The 22373-nt window shown below is 39.4% G+C and overlaps 1 protein-coding gene across 3 annotated transcripts in view; it reads left to right on the top strand.

Annotated features, from left to right (window-relative positions):
• The window catches only part of KLF3 (Kruppel like factor 3), a 25383-nt gene extending 8837 nt beyond the window's left edge, over positions 1–16546 (top strand). For 2 of the 3 annotated variants that reach the window (XM_009280154.2, XM_009280155.2), the window contains 5 exons: positions 1927–2024; positions 8963–9458; positions 9915–10065; positions 14687–14847; positions 16013–16536. In XM_009280154.2, the coding sequence (XP_009278429.1) occupies positions 1968–2024; positions 8963–9458; positions 9915–10065; positions 14687–14847; positions 16013–16194 (1047 nt within the window). In that variant the 5' untranslated portion in view covers positions 1927–1967 and the 3' untranslated portion in view covers positions 16195–16536. Of the gene's footprint in view, positions 1–1926; positions 2025–8962; positions 9459–9914; positions 10066–14686; positions 14848–16012 lie in introns of all 3 variants that reach the window. The other variant, XM_009280153.2, reaches the window with a different exon arrangement.
• The last annotated feature ends 5827 nt before the right edge of the window (positions 16547–22373 follow it).

The following is a 22373-nucleotide window of genomic DNA, read 5'->3' as shown; positions in this document are numbered from 1 at the left end:
AGTTAAGTTAATAACCCTCTCACAACTTAAAAGTAGTTCCAAATTCTTATATATGAGGTCTGAGATCCTACATTTTACTGTAAACATTTTTTATATCTAAAAGTATAACCTTTTTTCTGTTTTCACAATGCATATATATGTGTGGGAACTTGTGTGAGTGATGCATAGATACACATATATATATTTAATTCATAGCTAAGTGGATATATTTCTGGGAAGACAGTCTTCTGAAATGTTAGTTCTAGCTATGTGAAATGTTAAAAACCTTAAAAAGATAACCATTCAAAGAAAAACAGTATAGTTAATAACCCTCTCACAAACATACTTAAAAGTATTTACAAAATTATCACAACTTTTAGCAAATAGTGCCATCTTACACAACTACTTCTAAAATACAACTACATGTTGAGTTTAAACTGGAAATTGCATTGAGCTGCTCTATTTGTTTCACTTTTCTTTTTTTCAATTTGGTTTTGTCAGTCCTTTGACTTTTGTAAGAAGAATTATGACGATACTTTAATTTACTTTTGATACTTGTTTGTTTCCATTATTCAAAATATACACTGTTGTAATATATTTCCAGAAGTCTTTAAACTTTATTCATATCCCTGAATAATTAATGATAGACTTGTAACAACTCATGCCATCTTTCTCTGAAAGCTCTTAACGAATCTTTATCTATAAACACACGTGATAGTTAATTGCAAGATTGTTCATTAGTGTAGGCTTATTAGAATTGTTTTAATTTGAGCAGGTACATCTTAAAATTTTCATTTAAATTTCTGGGAGAATTTTCCAGCCCCAACTACAAATCTGTTGTTGAGCCTTTAGCCTACTTCTGCAGGGTGAAATTGGCTGGATGGTGTAGTCTGGCTGTATTCGTTTCTTTCCAGTGCCATCTACTGGTCAAAATGGAATTTGTGTAATTTTTTTTTGACCTCGCATCTTCATAGACCTCTATAGCGCTTCCAGGCAGGGCTGTGCACTGTACAGTGTATGGTCAGAACTTGCTTCTCAGTCATATAATATATAACCTCAAGTGATTTATAAAAGCTTGCCAACATCTAAATGTCATTGAGAACAACTTTCCTTTGCTTCTCTTGGTTCTCACTCTGTACCCTTATGGCTTACCCCAGAAGAGGTATCTCCTCTGTTCCTTCACAGCATCTTTCCAAGTTGACCATGGCAGATGTGTAGTATGATAGTTAAGTTATGACATCCTTTATGCTAAATACTTCTATTTCAGGCAGTTTGAGATAAGTTAGAATTGGACAAGTGAGGTTGAACGCTCTGTAGAAAAAAGAACTGAAGCTGCATAGAATACAACCAGATTTTTTGAAAACACAGCACAAATTGTTATTGAATTGTCACTAAATCTATTATCTCAGGGAAGTAACTGATGTATTTATGTTAAGTCATTGCAGCATGTTGAATGTACCTCTCCAAAGTAGTCATGGATTTTAATCTTTCTTTTGCACTGATTTCAATATCAGCGTATGTGAAAGTTTCAACTTTTCTATCAGGACAAGAGATACCCTCTACAGAATCAGTTCACTGTATTATCAGCTAAACAAGATTATTATGAAGTTATAATGCTGATGAGAAATGCATAGTCTAAACTGTGATGTGTTTACACACTAATGACAGCTAATGAAAGTGACACTTCTGTGATTTGGTATGCTGGCATGCACAATAAAAATTCAAGTTAACTTTCATTAAAGTGAGCAGATGTCCCTTTGTTTCAATAGCAATTGGGAAAGAATAAACTTACAATAACTGAAATATTTATATGAAGGCCAGTCAAATATTTAAGATGGAGATGGATAAATATTTACATTAATCTGACAAAATAGTAAGTCTTTACAGTTCAGAAAGTTGATTAGAGGGTTTCCTGCGGCTTTCTAACACCTTGTCTTTCCCCTGCAGGCCAGGACATCAGAGGCATCAGAACAGGTCAATAAAAAAAGATGCTAATGTTTGACCCAGTCCCTATCAAGCAAGAAGCCATGGAGCCTGTTTCAGTGGTAAGACTTCTAAAATATTTTAGCCTTTGTGATGATCTATGGTTTTTCCATCTTTAAATTCATACCAAGTTTTCTCCTAGCTTTGGACTAGCCTAGGAAAGGCTGTGAAGTTATGTTTTGGTTTTAGGGCAATCAAATTTACATTCTAGCAAAACTTTTTCTGTAGCTTATGAATTTATTGCCCTTAAATGACCTGCCCCATTACCTCTGCTGGTGCTCCCATCCCCAGAGCAGAGGAGAGAACATCCAAGTACTCCTCAGCCTCTGCAGTGGAAATATGATCTCTGTAGCTCATGCTGCTGATGGAGATGCGTTGAAATTAAGTTGCCAGACTTCACAGTGAAGTGGCAAGAGCCTGTGGTTTCGATGTTACACCTCTGAACTAAATAAACAGCTGCTCACCATCCCCTTTTCTGTTTCTCTCTTGGTCTTGAAAACATGTGCCTGGGGCTAACTCTATGCTCTAAACAGCAGAAAATTAATCCTGACAAAAGAAGTAATGGCTTTTTGTTGGGTAAGCCGGGTGCATTACCTTACCATGTGAACAGATGAGAACCGGGGCACTGGAGGAGGAATGGGGAAAAAAGGGGAAGGGGAGACACTTCAATTGGGTTAATTTTCTGTCAGCTTGGTGTATAGGATCATCTCAGAGAAGAGTCTTAAAAGCAAGAGCAGCAGGAACATATAGCTGGGAGGGGGACAATGGGAATTGTGATGATTTAGGCTGCCAGGGCAGCACGGCCTTAGGAAGCAGTTTCATGTATACTTCACCTATTCAACTGCAGGCTGCTGCTGAAAGGGAAGGTTCAGGCTTTTCTCCCTCCTTTCCAGCTTTGTGTCTCCTTTGTATGACATGAAGCAATTGTGTGGCCACAGAATGATTTGGATCCTTTGGATCAGCTCATTGAATGGTCAGAATTGCTAACCAAAAACACCCTTATTTTTTGGTCAGATCGGGAAGCTGATCTGACTCATTCTGCAGCTGCTCAATGCTAGAGCAAGGGGAAGGGGGAGGACAGGGGAACGGCACCTCCCCTTTCAGCAGTAGCCTGCAATAAGATCAGCTTAAGTGTAACATGAAACCGCACCCTTAGAAAGGCTGATCAATTAAAAGGGTGAAGTCAGTGTGCATAAATTAGAGTGCATTAAACTCAGGCTCTGAATGGCATCTTCCAGTGAGAAGTTTGCTTCCTGTTTTATTTAAGATGTAGAATAATTGTCATCAATTTAAATGCATCTGCAAGCAGTCTGCTTTCTTCAGTGTATTAATAACGCTTTTTGAGAGTTAAGTTTATATGCATTTTAAAATTACAGTTTGACCTTCATGGGGTTTATTTACTTGAGAGCAATGATAGAAAAATAACTGATCTATCACTGAGAGTGTAAGTATGACAAATTCCAGTATTTGGGTCAAGAAAGAACATGAGTATTGGCCAGTCTGTCTGTCACTTCAATCATAATTACTGCATAACCTTATTAAGATTAGTGGTGATTATCTACGATTATCTAAGGATATCTAACAGTGTCCATCAAAAGCAGAAAATGGGCCAGTTGTACAATAAGAGTGTCATTACACAAATCACAGAAAATCACTATAGAGACGCTGTGGGCTGTCTTTTGTACACATCTGCCTTCATCTCCCAAGGAGGGTTCTGCAGTGGCTTGGGATGATGCGCATGAGAGACACAAGATCCTGCCCCAGACAGCTGTGTGCTTCTGCAAGATGGACAGGGTCGGTCCCTCAGCAGGCTGACCCGGAGAGGAGTGAGCAGTCTTCCCCAGATCGGCACATGAAGGAAAAACTGCAATGGGAAGAACAAGGGAGCATTTCTGAGCCAAGTGCATTTCAAGACTGTAGTTCGAAATGTTGCTTATTCTATACCACATGCTCCTTGCAGAGGTGTGGTACCTTCCATGCGTTGGACCTCTGGAGTCATCTTGGGTGTTCTTAGAACTCGGTGTCATCACTCTGACCAGCCGTTAGAGACTATTCAGAGCATTTTACCAAATCTGTATGCTTTCCTTTTCATTATTGCATAATGAAAAAAGAAAGCAGGAAAGGAAAAGCAGAAAGTCCAGAGGAAAGGACATTTTTTGAGTGAGGTTCCCCTTATGGAGATTACTCTGGTTTCCCTCGGGCTGAGGAGTGTGTATGTTTCAGCTCCTGTACACACACAGGCTATTTAGCCCCAAGCCTTCGAGGTCCTGGCTTCCCCAGCGCTTCTTGGTCTTGCGGCTTCCTTGGAGCCCTGCTGCCACAGCCCCCCAGCAGAAACTGCTCTGGAGACACCTCTAAAGGGAGGAATCATGGTATGGAGAGAACACAGGAAAAGATAGCAGCCACTGAGTGTGTTAGTTTTCTTGACCTTCTTTTGAGAAGGTGGAAGGAAAGAGAAACTGTTAGTGTGATGTTTTGGAGGTGCTGAGCATAGCAATCAGTTCACTGTGGGCTGACATAACTCAGAATTCTTAAATCAGGATTTGTTTGTATTGTACCTGTCATTCTGATAGTACCATTAGAGGCCAAACTAAATGAAGCCCCTTAGGAATTATTCGTTACTTTACCTGAACATACACTGTCCATAGGTATGAAGTCTGTCTTTAAAAAATCCCCTAGTTGGGGTGGGAGAAGGAAACAAACTACGGTTTTGACACCACTGTATTTCAGGGTGTGCGGCTGAAAGGATTAACTATACTTCGCAGATGACTGAAGCTCGCACCCACAGTATTTCATCACTCTACCAACAGCTCATGCTATTTAATGAATTGAATTACTGAACACATTTTGTGATAGTTCTTAAGAACTGGTGACAAAGTCATCTGAGTCCTACCTAAATATTTGCTGTGAAAACTTTTTAAACATTTGGACAAATACCAGTGACCATTTAGTGAAAGAAGTTGCTTTTTCATGTGTTACCATGTAACTTTGAATTGAAATAAACAGTTTTTCTCTGCCTTTCCATCAGTCCCAAAACTACTTGTTTCACCTGTTTTTAAAGATAGCTATATGCTGCATGAGGGGTTGAGGTCTTAAGTAGTGTACTGGAATACAAATTTCATGTGGTGAGAATGCTTTTTCGTGTATTAGCTACTATTTGGATTAAATCCTATTCATCCTCTTACATGATAGGGATTTGACAAATAGTGTAAGTAGGTAAGCAGGTTTTTCACCTGTTTCTGTTTTTCCAACAGGCTGGCTAAATTTTTAAGTTAAATTCATAGGGTTATTATAAAAGACTTGGTGAATTGCTTCAAAATCTTTTTGCCTGTACAACAAAGAAGACGTTTCACTGTGGCAGTATAACAGAATTTAGCAAATTATATCAGACTAGCGCTTGATAATGTCCCCTTGTGGAAGCAGCAGTCTTCTGGGTGGTGATAGGTGTGCTTGTGACATATTTGCCCAGTCTTTATTCTTGATAGATTGTCAAGAGGAAAAGTATGGTGATTCTCCTTTTGGATTTATTGATTTAATTGTATGAGCCACATGGATATGACTCAAAAATATTAGAAGTTCCTTTGATATATTTTCCAGTTTCTTTGTGGCTTCAGTGCTCTGGGTTTTATTATGGACAAACAGTAAGGAAAGGTAAATTAATTGCTTTGTAAGGCCCAAAGAGGGAAAGTGATGATATCAAACATAAAACAGAGCTAGATGGAGACTGTAAAGGAATATATATTGAAATACAATCCTGTATCTTTATAGTGATCTACTGTAGTGACATACCATTCTGCACAGGGATGTTTAGGAAAGCAGAATTTACAGAAAAGTGGGAATTTGTTGGGTTTTTTTCAGTCCAAGTGAGACCAAATTCCTACATACGCTGTTAATTCCAATGGTAGAAATCCAAGGAAAATGTATCAGCTTAAATATTTTAGGCAAACAGAGCAATGATACCTAATTTTCCATTGTGCCACCAGAATACTTCGCATAAGTTCTAGGACAGGTGAGAAAAGACTGCTCTTGGAGGCTATGAAGTACACTCCTGCTTCCTGCAGTTGGTGGCATTTAGAAAGCCAAACAGCGGTAGTTGGGCTTTTTATTTGTTTGCTATTGTTAATGCTCCCGATTTACAGAGAGAGAGTGTGAAGCCTTCCTTACTCTCCCATCCCGTATCCCCCAAGGGGTACTGTCCACTTCCCTGGCAAAGAAAGGGGAAGTGACTTACCAAATTTGAAAGCAGTGGTTCATATCAACCTAATAGCAATTGCTGTGTCCCAGGGTGCTAGAAACTGAAACTTTGCTATGCTAAAAGATACAGGAAGCTTAACTTCAGAACTGGGAGATAGATCTGAGTGTGACTTACTCCAAACAAACAGGGTTTCAACCACACTTCATTGATAGTGAAGCAAAACTGTTTTCCACCAAACAGTGTCTGATTGACAGCAGATACCTCCTTTTCATTGTTCTAGCATCCTTCTCAACTTTTTCACCCTTTTTCTTCCCAACACAAATAATTTGTCACACCACATTTTTCTACCACAACTTTATCTGCAGTTCAGATAGAAACATAGCAGTTGAAATCACAGGAGGAAGAAAAGTTTAGAAAAATTATTCAGCTTCCCCAAACTGCCAGAAAAAATAGCTGATGTTAAATCTGTGCCAGCTTATTTACAACAATGAAAACCTTCTATGCAAAGAAATGCAAGGCATATGGGGTAAAATACCAAGATCACTTCTTAAAAACATCATTATTTTCTTCCTAATTCTTGGAAAGTATTTCTTGCTTGTCTAAATATAGTTTACTTAAGTTTTCCAGTTTGCAGTTCTCTGCGCAACGTTTTAATAGTTTGGTATTTTTTCAACACACACACCTGCTGTTACTTGAAGAGTTGAAAGAGGATAACTGTTTATATAAAAAGGTTACAGCTTGGAGATGCTTCGTTCTTTAATAGACTCACTCACCAAAAACATTCCCCAAGATTTAAATTGCGTAGTCTTTTTCCTTTCTAGTATTCTTGCAATGGAAGAAATGTTCGTAGGTAGTGACCTTGTGATCATCCCTGACAAACCTGCAGCACTGTAAATGCACTGATGCTTAGTGGTGGAACGTTTACAGTTTGTTGAAACTGAGTAGACTTCGTACTGTAAACCAATAACAGCAATTTTAACAGAAGTACTTAATATCTCTTACGTGTTTAAATTTTGAATTTTTGCTTATGCCCATGACTTGATCAATTTTAGTAGATACTAAATACTGTTAAATATTAAACTGTATCAATATTCAGTGGCCTTCACTTAGAATGCTAATAATTTCATTGCTTGGCTGAACAGTGGTGGCAAATCTACAGAACTTGTTTTAGTCAGCACTGCTTGCAATAATGGCATTTTAATAGAATTCTGAGGAACCAATTACCATCGAAGATGAACGTTTTTATAAATCGAATTTGTAAGAATAGTCATAAAGAGAATAAATAAAGTTTCAGAGGTTTTAATGTAATATGTACTGTTTGAAGATTAATCACCATTGTGTATGCTGCTTTATTTGAATATTTTATGGAACAGGTGACCCAGCTTTGTTGTTTTATCACAGTGCTATGAATGCAGCAGGAAAATTCAATATTTTCTAAAGTCACTGTTTCAAACAGTAACTGAAAAGAAGAAAAATACATTTGTGTCATTTTGCAAAAATACTTTTAGTTAACATTGACATTTGAAATCAACTAACTGTCCCTCACAGGGAAGACAGAGATAAGAAACCAGGAACATGTATTGCTAGAAGTTCTCACCCCAAGAAAAAAAAGATTGAAATGTCATGGAAATGATTGTATAAAAATACAGTAGTTTTATACTTCTAATGTGTTTCACTTTCTACCATTTTGAACATTTTTTTTTAATCCCACTCATCAAAGTCTTTTTGGTGCCAAAGAATTCAGCAGTTTTTTAATATTAGTGTGAAACTGCTTAGCCTTAATGTGAAGCTTTACTTACCTAGAATGCAAAGATAGCATTTGATTTCAAAAAATTTACAACATCTAAAGATGTTGTAAAAAGCTAAACAACTGTGTGGATTGCATTTTCTATGTCTATCTGCTATGTTAAACATCACATCAGTTTCCATTTTAAGTTATCTGTTAGTAAATAACCTCAGTTTTCAACACTTTTTAAATGCAAAATTGATCTGGGTAGTTGTTTAATAGCACTATACTCTGCAATGAATGTTAATACTTCTTGGTTTACAGAAATTATTTCCACTAAAATGTGGAGATCGTCACGTAGGTCAAGGTTAGCTTTGGGGTTTATGTGATCTTGTAATGAGAACTGCTAGCTACCGCTAACAGGAATATTCTTCCAACGTGCCAAATGTTTATCCCTGTACTAGTTTTCCAAAATCAGACTGGCTAGTTAGCTGCTTTATTTCTCAAAAAAAAAAGGTTTTGCACTCTTGAGTTTCTCACCCATTGCTTATATAGTTCAGCTGTGTATTTTTTATTGCTTGTAGGGTTCAGATACATAATTTCTTGCTTTAGTGATGATTGTTTTCCAACTACTTAAGCAGTTGATTGGGACCCATTACTTGCAATTCTAAGTCCATTTCAACTCCCCTCTTGCTTGACTTCATGTTCCTCAGTATATAGTTACATGCTGGGCACAGCACCATGAATCTCCCAGGTCAGTTAAGTAATGTGCAGCTTAGTATATGAAAAGCAGTTTTTAAGGGAGAAAAGGAGTTGAATAAGCCTTGAGGATTTGTTTTCATCATCTGTTTTACATTGCTTCTGAAACAGTTAGTGAATCAGTACTTGAATAACTTCCTTTGTGTGAAATCTTAGGCTTTATTTAATTCACTTTTATTTAGAAAGTACATTAAAGTGCTTTCTTGAAACTTTTTCATTTTGCCTCAGTTTTATTAGCCGCCTTCCTTTTTCAGCAGTAATTGTGTGTGTGTTGATTTATTATTTGATTTTCTTTATTTTTTTCCCACTCCTTCCGACAGTCATACCCGTCCAATTACATGGACCAAATGAAGCCAAACAAATACAGCGTCATTTATTCTACACCAAGTATGTTGCACAATAAATTCTACTCAAACCCCGAAGGACTATCAAATGGAATCCAGATGGAGCCAGTAGACCTTACGGTGAACAAACGGAGCTCACCACCTTCAACTGGAAGTTCTCCTTCCCCCCTAAAATTTCAGACTGTGCATAGGAGAACTTCACCTGGATTGACTATGTCCTCACCCAGCTCACCTCTCAGTAAATTCACGCCGTCACCCCCAGGGGTACAGCCTATCTCCATGCCAATAACAATCCCACCTGTAATGGCTGCTGCTCTTTCACGCCACGGACTGAGAAGCCCTGGAATACTCCCGGTTATACAGCCTGTTGTGGTCCAGCCGGTTCCTTTTATGTATGCTCCCCATCTTCAGCAGCCCATCATGGTGTCCACAGTTCTTGCAGATGAGATGGAAACTCCAAGTAGCATGCAAGGTTGGTGTTGTCAGAGTTTCTTTTTTACGCCGTCTCATCCTGGGAAGATAACTGTATATCCAAACACTTTTTTGTGTGTTTTTCGCATTTTAGGAAATGGAACATAATTCCTGTTCTTCTAAAATACGCAGGCATAGAATTTACTGTGTAAATACTTTACCAAACTTACCAAGGTCATACTCTGTTCTGATTTATACCTGCATAAAGCTGTTTATCTACTGAGCTTTGGACTGATAAAAATGTTGGACTGATGAAGATGCATAGAATTGTTTTGAATCATAGTTCGTCAGGAGGTAGAGTAAAACTGGAAGATTTTGTATTTTAGCATAAATTGTTGCACTAAATACAGAGCTGGGGGATTTCTTTTGTTTTAACTATAGATTTTTACATATATTTTTTATTTCCATAACTCTCCATATTTTTTATGTGTTCCCTCTCCTACCCTCCCCCATACAGTGCCTGTCATTGAGTCTTACGAGAAGCCTACACTGAAGAAAACAATCAAAGTAGAGCCAGGAAGTGAACCATCGAAGACTGACTTCTATCCTGAACAAATGTCACCTCCAGTGATGACCCCATTGTCTCCCCAGCAAGTAATGTTGCAAGAGTAAGTAGCTAACAGTAGTCCCAAGATCAGCAGAAGAATGAAAAGCAGTTCACTGCAGCAGTTACCAATTTTGAGGAGTGGGAGGGCGTATTGCTGTGCTTTAGAACTTGTGATAAAATACAGACAAATATCCTGACCCCAACTGCCACTGTGAAATGAAACAAAAAACTCCCCCCCCCCCCCCTGCCACTGTGAAATGTGATTTCAACTTTTTTTTTCCCCTCTTCAGCAATGTAGGAGTTGATACGTATTTATACATCGCAACCACATAGATCTGGCATTTACATAATGCATTTCTAAAGTAATGCTAGTCCCAATCCTACAATTTACTGAAAGTAGGACTCCCAGTAAGCCAGTGATACCTGTTTACGTAAAACCAGAAGCAAACTGGAAAGATACTGTGAAGACATTTCGTACTGATCTCTCTATTTGTTACCTAAAATATCTTTCTTTAAAAAGATTCTTGTGACTTTCTTTTCTTGGAGGACCTTTTTGTCTTTTAAAAAATTTTGGCTACTTGGTGGAAGGAACCCCCTGAGGCCTACAAGTTCGGTATATATCCAGTGAAATTCCGTGTTTACCTGAGGCCGTTGTTCCGTGGGTGGTTTTTTTGGCAGCTCAAGTAGTTCCTGAAGCTCACTCTCCTCCCAGCCACTTGTTTCCACCCCACTACCAACTCATTGTGCTGGTACAACTGTTACTGGGGCCACTGCGTGAACTGGATCACAGATCTAATTGCTTTTAAAACAGTCCTGTCTGCAGAGGGCAGAGCAAGGGCTAGAAAGAAGAAGTGAGCTCTGGCGCAGAAACTTTTTAATTGGAAATATTAAAAATTTTTCAGGAAGTACCTGAGGAGCTATAGGCAGTCTTCCATTTCCCGTTTTCCCAGGGAAAATTCTGTCAACTTAACAAAATCATGGAATGGGCCGGAGCCCGGCTCACCGTTAAGCAGGCAGTGCTCTGGGCAGGCATGCAGGCTGCCGGCATGGCTCTGGCAGGAGCTGAAGTTGGGAACTGAGCTGGGCTCACGGTACATGACCTCAGAATCCATTTCTGCCCTTTCTTCCTGCTCGCCATCACCCTTGGAGCGGTTGTACGAGTCCTCACCTCCTAGGGTGGCAAAGAAGGGCTCCAAGCCAGACTCCCAAAACCAGTGTGTGAGTGCAGGGTGCTTCAGAACAAGAGAGGAAGCATGGGACAGGCTGTCTTCTGCATTTCCTTCATAAGGCAGCCTCTTCCTCCTGCTCATGACCGTTCCCAGGTTAGAAGGCACACCATGGCTCCAGGGCTAACTACATTCTGCACAGCCGTCCTGTGGGCACCCCTCCTCGTTTTCAAGTCTCTAACCAGCTTAGGTGCAGCTTCTAGACTGCAGGCTCTTTGCAATTAACTAGTTGCCAGCTAGCTTTTATAAGCTATATGCTGTTTATTTTAAAATAACCTCATATGTTTTATTATAATAAACATATAATAAAATAGTAAACATCCATGTTTACTAGGTGGTTACTTATCTTCCATAATGGACCTGCCACACAAGGGAGTCAGGTCTGTATGTACTTGGAACTGACTTCTGCTGGGTCAGGACTATCAAATGGTTCAGTTTACTTTTGGTCTTTGTTAGGCCTCTTTAACAAGAGCAAACCAGTAAGTGCTGTTCCTGGCTGATACCACGCCCTTCCTCCAGGGCTGAGACTTCTGCAGACTTGTCACCTGCATTTGTGATTGCATTAATTATTTCCCAATGAGTCCAGTTTCCACAGGAAACCCATCCGCTGAGCAAAGAATATAAAATTTGGTATAATGTGTAGGTAGCATTGTTACAAAACACATTTGAATAGTCCATGTTTCCAAAGCATCTCCTCTGCTTGCCCACGCAGAGCATTATATTTATGCAGACCCTGTCCTCACATTATAATGGCTTAAATTGCTTCCTAGCTGTCCTGCAGAGCTGCAGTTCTTGCTTGTTCCTAAAGCCAGCCCTTTCAAGTTCGCGTTCTGCTGTATCCGCAACAAGAAGTTTGTGAACGGTAGTTTTTATCTTTCTATCGTTTAAAAAAATACATAGACAAATCACACAAGTTACAAGATGAGAGACCTAGACCTTTATAAAATTTCCTGTTGTCTCACAGCTTCATCAGCCTCTCTCTCTGCATTATGAGCTTTAGGTAGGCAATGATTTTTTATCATTTTTCATAGGTTCCAACTGCCCAAAGTGTACTATTCAGACACAAGCTACATTAAAGGGGCATAGGAAACCTTTGGTCTCACTTTTAAGTGATCAATTTTGCTTTAGTGTTTGTTTTTGTCATACACTTTACATATATATAATGTTGGTGGCATTTCTGTAGGGATTGCTGGACTTTCTAGTATGTCTGATAATTGTCATAACTGTGCAGTTATTTCTAAAATCAAACTTGAGGTAATAATCTCTGACCAAATATAAGAAGCCTCATTAATGTTGTATTTTCTTGCGAGTGCAAGTGTCAAAGTGTAACTCACGCTCTCAACATAGTGTGGTCTGTTGGTAAAGGAGGAGAAAAAGCTGTTGAAATTGTAACATGATTTTTGGAAGATGCTCTTCTCTGTTAAAGAATGATGCTTAAATGGTTAGACTTACATGAATTTGTATCTGGTTGTGTAAGAGGGAATGAAAGAATTAGGGCTGTGCTTTTATTATTGGCACTTACTTAATATTTACCTCTGATGTTTGACACCGCCTTAATCATTTTTTAAAACTGCCACACCCTATCTGATTATTGATAACATTCTGTAGTCTTGCCGGCCTCCTTTCCTCTAAAGGGAAAATGAGACAGAGACGAATTCTCAGTGCTTTATTTACACGATCTTAGATTGAAAACCATCACAAACGGTGTACAGCCAATATCCTTTTTCTCTCTTTTTCCAGATGTTACCATGTCCAGGACTAGCCTCCACACATAGGAATTTAAACCAAGTTTGCTTGCTGTCCTAAGCCAGAGCTTCTCCAAAAAGACTAGTATGCAACAGCGTTAAAACTGAGCATTGCTTTAGAGAAGCATTTCGTTGGAAGCTAAAAGCCTGCCTTTCTTATTTGAGAGGGTGTACATCTGTGTCTAACATCACCATCTGGGGTTTCCTGCCATTACAATATTTTTAGCTAGATTTAATGTGTACTTGAAGAGTACATCACTCAACAGTCACAGAAACACCCAAGAAAGAGAATTTGGTTCCCAGTTTCAAGCTTGTAACTCTAATAAAACAATTAATAACAGAATTAAACTTTTCCCACATTGGTAATTCCCATCCTGCTGCTGTGGAGAGTAGTAGAAACTTTTTTTCTTGTTAAACCACGCACAAGATTTTCGTTGCTGTGCCTGATAAGTCTTTTTTTTATGTGGTTTTAACCGAAGGACCTTTAGCACATGCACTTTTATTTCGCTGAGAGAAGTAGGTATTCAGTGTTTCTGAAAATTAGGCCCTAAAGGAACTTGGTTTAAGTAACTAATATAACCTAGTGTTATAAAACGTAATTTGATCAGTAAAGAAGTATGAAATACAGTAACTGAGAAAAGGCAGGAGTTCTAGAAAGCTTATTTCTGTCACACGGAGGAGCTGGTTTTGCAACAAGGAATGCTAATACCTGCACATTACATACTAAGTTTCAGTTAAAATCTAAAAAATATATTAAAAGCAGTGATATAGATCTGCTAATGGGTTGAAAAATGCAACTTTGTGAGGTTGCAAGATTTATAACACCACTTAACCTTTTTGATGAACATACTCACTTCCTTTTCTAAGGAAGTGGAAGGAAGGACGTGGAAGAAAGAATCAAGGTTGTCCCCAATTCTGCAGTAGGGGTGTTGTTCATACCTAAATATCCACAGTCAGTGCCACCTTTTAAGAAGCTCTATGTGTTTTCACACACGTGAATGTTTATGTTTTTGTTTGTTACAGAAGTCCATATGTAGTTAGTACGTGTCTTACCTGCACTGTACCTGTGGGCTTCAAAAGCAAAAAATGATGTTTATGAAAGTGGAGGGACAACTTCAGACATCCTGTGGGTGTGCCACACAGGCTAAACTCTACTTTTAGGAATTGACGTCAGTGGTATAGGGAGGCCGCACCCTCCTGCCAGCACCAAACAGGAAATTCTTAATTGCTCTCTAAAGGAGTGGCTGGAACAATAAAGATTGAGTTCTGCTTCGAAACCCTAAAGATACAATTTCTTTAATAATATGGAATAGCTGTTTCCAATTACAAGCAAATTAGTTACATTTGAAGGAAGAAGAAAAATTGTGAACAAATCCAAGAAAAGTTCACTATGAACTCACAGTTTGAGAAATCTGGCTTTGACTGAGAAACAGGAATTTGAAGGGGGTTTTTCCTTTGTAAGTTTAAAAGAAGCTAGGGAGTAGTAAAAATGGCTACATCATGCCACAAAGTGAGTAAACATTTAAAAATATTACTGCTAGAATACACGAAATTTGCTAAACCCTCTTGAATTTTTCAACATGCATGTAATGTTGTTCTTTCTTCCAAGAGACAGAGTGGTAGTGAATAAAGGGCTCTGTCATGAATCCTATTAGCTGAGGTTTGCTGTGCTAAATGTTTTTCATTTTTGCCATTCAATTTGACTTTGCAGGAATCACCCTTCAGTTATAGTTCAGCCAGGAAAGAGACCTTTACCTGTGGAATCTCCGGACACGCAAAGAAAACGCAGAATACATCGATGTGATTATGAAGGCTGCAACAAAGTCTACACTAAAAGCTCCCATCTGAAAGCTCACAGAAGAACCCATACAGGTTTGAGCATTGCTATGCTTTTCTTTCATCGAGTCTATGGTAAAATAGTAGACTAAACTTTTAGTTTGTGCTAATAGCCGGATGACCACAGGTGTAAATAACAAAATGACAGAAGTTAGATCTGGCATTGTTCTGAATATAATTATAGGCAGAGCAAAAGACAGAGGATGTAGCAGGAAAAACCCACGACAAAAGACTGTAAGCCAAAGCAGGATCACGGTGTATGCTGGTATGCTTTACATTCACTGGCTCTTTGCTCATTTTCTGTCCAGTTGCTTGCAGATTACTCAGTCTGCACACCCTGTAAACACCAGATCAGTTCAAATTGCACTACCTCACCTCTTACATCACTGTTAAATTTGACTGAGACTTCCATGGGAGTAGCCCATTTGCAAAAGTCTGGACTGTGTGCCAAATACAAACACATCTGCTTCATGTGGACATGCTAACCAGTGGTCCGGTAGTGCTCTTCTCTGAGTGGGTGTTCCAATAAACATAGCCCCATCTCTGTTCTCTGCGGAAATGTTCATCTTGGCATGCTGAATGAATAATATGTACATCCAAGATTTTTACAAAGATAGGGGATGCTTTTAGGTAAAATGGAGCCCAGTTCATGTCTGTCTTACATCTCTACACAAGCCAGCCCTGTACCTGTTGGGCAGGAGAAGGAAGATCACATATTAGAAAGTAATGATTGAGAGAGATTTTAAGCTGAGCTACTTGTGACAGTGGTGCCAGTTGTTTAGACTGCAGTAACTTCAGGAGGTCACAAGAAGATTTCTGCCTGCTGTGCTGAGTGGTAACACCAGTCCTTTCCCCCAGCTAATCTAGAATATGAGGTCCTGGTTTTGAAAATACTTGAACAAATGCTTAAACCTTCACACTTATGGGCTTGATGAGACAAAACAAGTGCTAATATGGCAGAGGGAGGAACAGAGAGACAATAAAAAAAAAAGTTGTGGCAGGAAACAATTTTTTGATCTGTTAGCTTCAACTACACAGTTTCTAGCACGGAGTGCTAGTTCTAGCCCAGTGCTGTTTGGAGGCTTTTTGAGTAAGCATTAAAGTACTTGCTGAAATTTGACAAGGCAAGAGGATAAATCTGTCAAATATTTAACTGATGTGTTTGTGTCTTAAATCCCCACTTCTGTGTTTCTTTTTCCAGGTGAAAAACCGTACAAATGCACTTGGGAGGGATGCACGTGGAAGTTTGCTCGTTCTGATGAACTAACGCGGCATTTCCGCAAGCATACAGGAATCAAACCTTTTCAGTGCCCAGACTGTGACCGTAGCTTTTCACGTTCGGACCATCTGGCTCTTCACAGAAAACGCCACATGCTAGTCTGAATGTCTTCTGTCCCCGACTCCTGTCACACTTTTTTTTTTTTCCTCACACATGCATTTTAATTTGGATTCAGCTGGTCTGAATCTCTGAGTTTATACCATTAAAAGCTTACATATGGTCAGTAACAGATGTTATCTAACCCTTCTATGTCCTTGCCACGGGTCAGACCTAAAGAATGTGAACACTTTTTTTTTTTCTCCTGGGGATGCTAAGCAAACCCTTTCTGCAGACAGTATGTTTAATGTATTCCATTGTGAATAAGGGAATTTGTAAACTAACAGCTTTTGTTGGTTTCTTCATATAATCAACCCAGCATATACTGATAAAGTAGTAAATGTTACTGAATATCCAAAATGCTAGTCCTTGCCAGAGACTTTTATTTATGTGCCCTGTAAGGGATACACTCTCAGTTTATGCTCAACAATGCAATGAATGGACTCTCCCACCCGTCTTGATGGTTAATACAACAGTTTTAGAAAGGCACCTGATTCAGAAATCCCCTCTGCCCAAACAGTGAATAGCACTGTAGAAACAAATCTAAGCAATATAATTACTTTACAGAAAGATTGAGTCACAGTATCATTTACCCCAGTCAAGAAGAAAAATTCGCAGGAATTGGTCTACACGTAATATTGTGCATCTAAACCAATGTCAGCTCTCCTCTGTATTATAGTGTAGTATATATCCTTGTTTTTATTGCATAATGCCCTGGTGGATTTGTTAAATGAAGACCTTGTGTGACACTGTATGTCTGGTTTCTGTGCAAGTGTATGGATGGAACACGCACGGTACTCTCCTATGACATGGCATTAAATGATATTCACAGAAACCCACCACACCTCATGTCAGGGATACAGAGTATCCCTCTGTAATCACTCCCCTACATTTCTTCTAAATAGTTCTTCTCTTTGCTGTGCCTCAGAAAATAGCAATTGTTATGTTAAAAATGCTCCGAACTGTATTGTTGCGAGTGAGCGCCACTTTAATACACTACAGTATTTAAAATTATTAATCCACAATATTTTTATGAGAAGATGGCATCAGATACGAAGCACTTCTGATGATAAATTGAGTCACATGGCTGTTGTGGATAATTACGCCAAATCATCCATTTGATAACTCTGATTTGTGACTCTGGTAGTCTCTCAACGGTAGGTGGACGAAGCTTTCCTGTGGACGTGTCTATTGCATTAAAATACCACATCAGCAAGGCTTAACTCCCATGTCAGTTAGCATACACAACTCCATAGATAAAATAAACTGAATTCAAGCAACCTGCAGTTGACCCTAGAAATGTTCCTGTCTCTGGAAGCCCGCTGAAAGGAAGGTTTCTGTCTTTATTAGCTGGCAGACTTTATGGCACTGCAAGGAAACAGGCTGTATTTCTCTAGGCTCTCACGCACCGGTGCGTTTTTCTTCGTTCCCCTACGTGAGGTAAACACCATTCCCTGCAAATTAAACATACTGAAGTCGGGTTTTCATTTCTTTGGGGAAAACCCACTGGAAAATGGAGGGGTGAGGGGAGGAGGAGTTTCATAAAACTGTCCAGGAGGAGGCAGGTGGAGTGTCCATCTGCAGGTGGGTATATTTGAGCTTATGGAGCAGGTAGGCTGTGCTTCTACATCCCATGGAGTCCAACGGCAAACTGAAATAATCTTGCAGATGGGAGAGTTTGAGTGCAAAAAGCCTTCCCTTGGTGACAGAGTTTACCAGCTGTTCTGCTGACATCCGCATACCCATAGAATTAGAGAAGGAGAGGATCTGTACCTCTTGGAGGAAAATGCTCCTACAGCGATTGCTGTGAAATGCAAAGTACTGTTCCAGTTGTGTAACAAATCTTACATGTGGGAATATGGAACTGGCAATTTCATTTAAGGAATAGAGCCCTGAACGTGTGCTCTGCAAAGGGGAGAACGGGGATTTGCAGAGTGGGGCTGGGAACGTTGCTGCAAAGCTTTTGTGAGGAAGATCCGTATGCTCTGTTACATCCTCACCGCTTCGCTAGGGCTGAGGGAAGTTACGCCAGATAGATCTTGTAACTGACCCTCGTTGCTTATCTACGGAGCTGAAAAACCTGGGAGATGAACTGGTCTTTTTTTGATTTGGCCGGGTTGTTCCTAACATTGAGGAACTTGCAGGGAAGAGGATGATGTTAACGAGCAGCTGTTCTAGAATGAGGATTTTTGTTGGATTTTTTTTTATTTTCAGCAGTAGCAGTATCGTGGGGTCGGAATGGGCCTCCTTCATTAGGCTCTAGGTTTTAATGGCAGTTCCATAAATGCAGACACGTCACTGACTGAGAGGCTGCGTGAAACCCCTGTGGCATCAGTCGCAAGTCTACAGATACTTAGTGTCCCGGGATGAAAACAATTCTCCATTATATTCTAGGGAAAAAAGCAGATGAGATCCTATAAAAATAAGCAGCTTGATGGCAACTGATCCCATTTTAGCTTAACAAATGCAAATGTATAAAATTTGGGATGTTTAAGGAACATTTTCCAATGCTCTGTTTCTCTTTCAAGGCTTTCACAAAATGTTTTCTTTAATATTTTCTTTTTTTTAAAAAAACTAGAAATCTAAAATCAAATACCCTAAAAGCAGAATTTCTTTGTAACTAAGGGTACTTTGGAGAATTTAATCTAGGTTATTTACCATGTTCATTCATTAGCCTATGTACCTTTTTCCTGAAAATATTTATGCTAATGGTGGGGACAAATACAGTGAAGATGCAATAAAACTTTTAAATATCTTTATCCATGTGCCTTGTGATTTAGGACAACAGAAATCTAAATATTAAATATAAATACTTGAGATTATTTCATGCAAATGCCTTGTTTATAGGATTTTTCACTTACGTCTGTGGTGTCTTGTGGAATGTCAAAAAAGTCACAAACAAATATGCTTACATCTTTCAGCTGAAAATGTGAATTTACGTCTTAACTGACTCATTGACTCATTTTAGCAAACTTTGATTTGAGGGGTATCTTGTAATTTTTAAATATACACAGCTAAATACTTTTAAAAAGCCAGTCCTTCCATCTTTGCCCTAAAGAGAAGCCAGTTTAGACATAAAGATACCAAACCCTAATCCTGCAGAACGTGTATATTTAAAAAAAAAACTTTTTCACTAGCAGTATTGCACTGTGCAGTGTGTAACAGGTAATACTGATTTACTAAAATGTGCCTGTTTAAGCCATTTGATTATAATGAATTACTAGTTTCTAAGACAATGACAAAAAGCTAAGCAGGTATTGCTGTGTGTGGTTTTATTTAAATATACACTGCTGTTCTGCAGTGGTATTTCCAATGCCACAACTTGTCCAAATACGTTGTTGTCTCTGTCAAGGTTAGCAACATGTAGATGAATACAAATCCTTTCTATAAAAAATTACAAAGCATTTTACATATCTTAAGAGGGCTACACCAGTTTTCATTATATTTTACAGATAATAGCACTTTTTCCAATGTACTTTAAATATTAGAGGGTCAAAATAATCTTTCTGCTTAGCATCTCTCACCTGCAAATATAGCAGGTATATTATATTTAATACTTGTATAAACTATGCAGAATTTTTTTAATAAAATGTAATATATTTTATAAGCTAATAAGACTGAATGGGTAATTAAAGGTTTCTAGCGTGTATTACTATAACTTGCAAATATGGAGACATTTTGGTAATCTTTTCTTACTAAAGATGTGAATGTTTAATGTACTTTCACTGTTTCTACTTTGGTAGTCCAATGGGAATTCAGTAATGACATTTTGTCATGTCAAACTGTGAACATAAATTTGTACTGTACAGTCCTCATACTATATTTAGTATACAATGCATATGGATTATACTTGTTAATAAAACCCTCAGAATATTGTCTGTGGTCACGTCGTCATATGCTGTGCGACAAAGAGCAGTGGCACAGGTACAGGGGTCAGGGGTATGCCCAGGGGTCCCTGCTGGCTCCAGGCAGCTCGCGGGAGCCCCTGGGTTTTCGGATGGCCCTTCTGCAGCGCCCGTGCACACCTCCCATCCGTACCTGCCCCGCACACGAGCGAGGGCAGAGGCAGGCAGGCGGGAGCGGGCAGGGCAGGAGCAGGCAGGGCAGGCATTGCAGGCGCTGCCTGTAAGCACCTGCACTACTTCTAGCTCCTGTGCTGTGGAGGAGCTGTGCCCAGCAGGGCACTTCGAGGCAAACTCACAAAAATAGTTTACTCGCTTCTAATTAGGGCATTCTGATTAGTCCATTGGCAAGTCTGGAGCACCAAACATCCGAGCCTGCATTTTTTATCACTCGCAAAACAGCTGTCTGGGCCCGCTCCTTTAGCCATGCTCTTCCCCACAGCCCTTTCCCAGGCCAGGGTGCCAGAGCAGACAGTGCAGATGCAGACTGCCAACACATCGATGGGCACGAATCCTGCTCACCTCTGGGCACGCTCGCAGGCTTTGCTGAGAGATGATGATGTGTAGAGCTGACGAAGAATGTTTTTTATTTCTTCACACCTTTTCAGATGCCTAAAAAGAGTGAGCCCGGTTGAATTCACTATGCATCTCTTACTTTCCATTCCTGCTGAGGTAATTGCATCGGGATGTTGGTCTATTGCTGCCTGGGACACAGCAGATCAGCCTGTTGAGCACCTACGCTATGCCATGGTGACGTACAGAAGGGAAAGCAGGTACAGCAGAAATGAGGCATAAAAATAAAACCCTGCAAACAGCAAGCAAAATGTGCAAAAATGACCGGCTTGTGTATCTTGGCGTCCTGCTTGAAAATAAGGATTGCTCATTATAAAGCAAGAGTCAGTGCTTACATCATGCTGTTGATTTATAAGGTTCATTTGTTAGCGAACCAGTCGGTATCTGCACTCCACAGCCTACTCGGCAGGAGGGACTGACGGTGCAGGGGACTGCCCCCCAGCCACTGATCTGGCACAGGAGCTGCCACGAGGAAGGGCTTATCCTGAGCTGTCTTCTCGAGACCACACACACATGCCAGAGGCTCCTGCATTTGCTGGGCCAATGTGATTATTTATTTCAGTTTTCCTAAGAGGCAAAATGCATCGTATGTATTCTAGCATGAGCGATCATTTTCAGGAAATACTCAGTGATAATTTAATTGGCCACTGGGTGTCACCCTTAATCTGAGAAAATGGCAAAATTCAAGTTTACAGGATTGTAATTTAAGAAAATATTTCTTTTCTCACAGTTAAGAAATGAAACTGTTCCCTTCTATCACTGAGTCAGACCCTGTCATGCACAGAAATCTGCTCAAGGATTCAAGACTGATCTTTGTTTCTCTACTGCAATTTTTGGCCATAAAACCACATTTAACATATTCTCTACGATTAAAACTCTGGACTGGCCAAACACTGACAAAGTCAATACACAATGATGTTGCTTTCATGTGTGCTTCCAGGCCTGTGAGCTCAGTGAGAGCAGCACCTGACATCATTTTTATAAATATGGACATTAGCATGACAGTATTTCAAGAGTTCAACCAGATACTCGTGTCCTTTAAGTCTTGAAAACTTCTCCTCAAGAAACACCTCTATGAACACATTTTAAAAAAAAACTTCAATAGCGCATTGCCTCATAAAAGCCTGTGAAGAAAAGAATTTGCTACATTGGGCCAAAACAAAAAATAATCAATACTTTATGTACCCTCTGAACAGAAACAGAGTTTCAGGGAAAAGAAAATGGAAGTTCCAACAGAGAAGTGATGAGAAACACTGTCAAATGCTAACTTAAAAAAAAAAACCAAAACCTGAATCTGCTTTATCAAAGGAAGTCGTGTTTAAGAAGTGTATTTTAAGTGGCTATAGGGTAAGGTACAGTATGTAAATAATTTAAATACTTGGCATGTGCATGAAAGATTTGTGAGGTAGGAAGGACAGAGTATAAAGGGGTTTTACAGGGTTAATATCCAAAAGCAATATACTCGGCAGACTTCAGAAACCAAATTATTCCTTTCACACCTACCTACAACTTAGGTTTCAGAACAGTCTTAAAGGTGAGGGACTCTTCCACGGCCCAGACCCTGTACATTATTTAGGACATAAAACCCAGTGTGCTGATGCATTACATTTACAAAGACCGGAAAGCCTGATTTGAGAAATTTTACTTCCTCTTTTCTCGTCTAGTAAACAGGACACAATATGTGCCCATTAAAACGTTACCGCTAAGTCTGA

This window comes from Aptenodytes forsteri, unplaced genomic scaffold (genome assembly GCF_000699145.1).
Source record: "Aptenodytes forsteri isolate BGI_AS27 unplaced genomic scaffold, ASM69914v1 Scaffold35, whole genome shotgun sequence".
NCBI lineage: Eukaryota > Metazoa > Chordata > Aves > Sphenisciformes > Spheniscidae > Aptenodytes > Aptenodytes forsteri.
The sequence above is the reverse complement of the archived record's forward strand: the minus strand, read 5'-3'. Positions and strand labels throughout refer to the sequence as shown.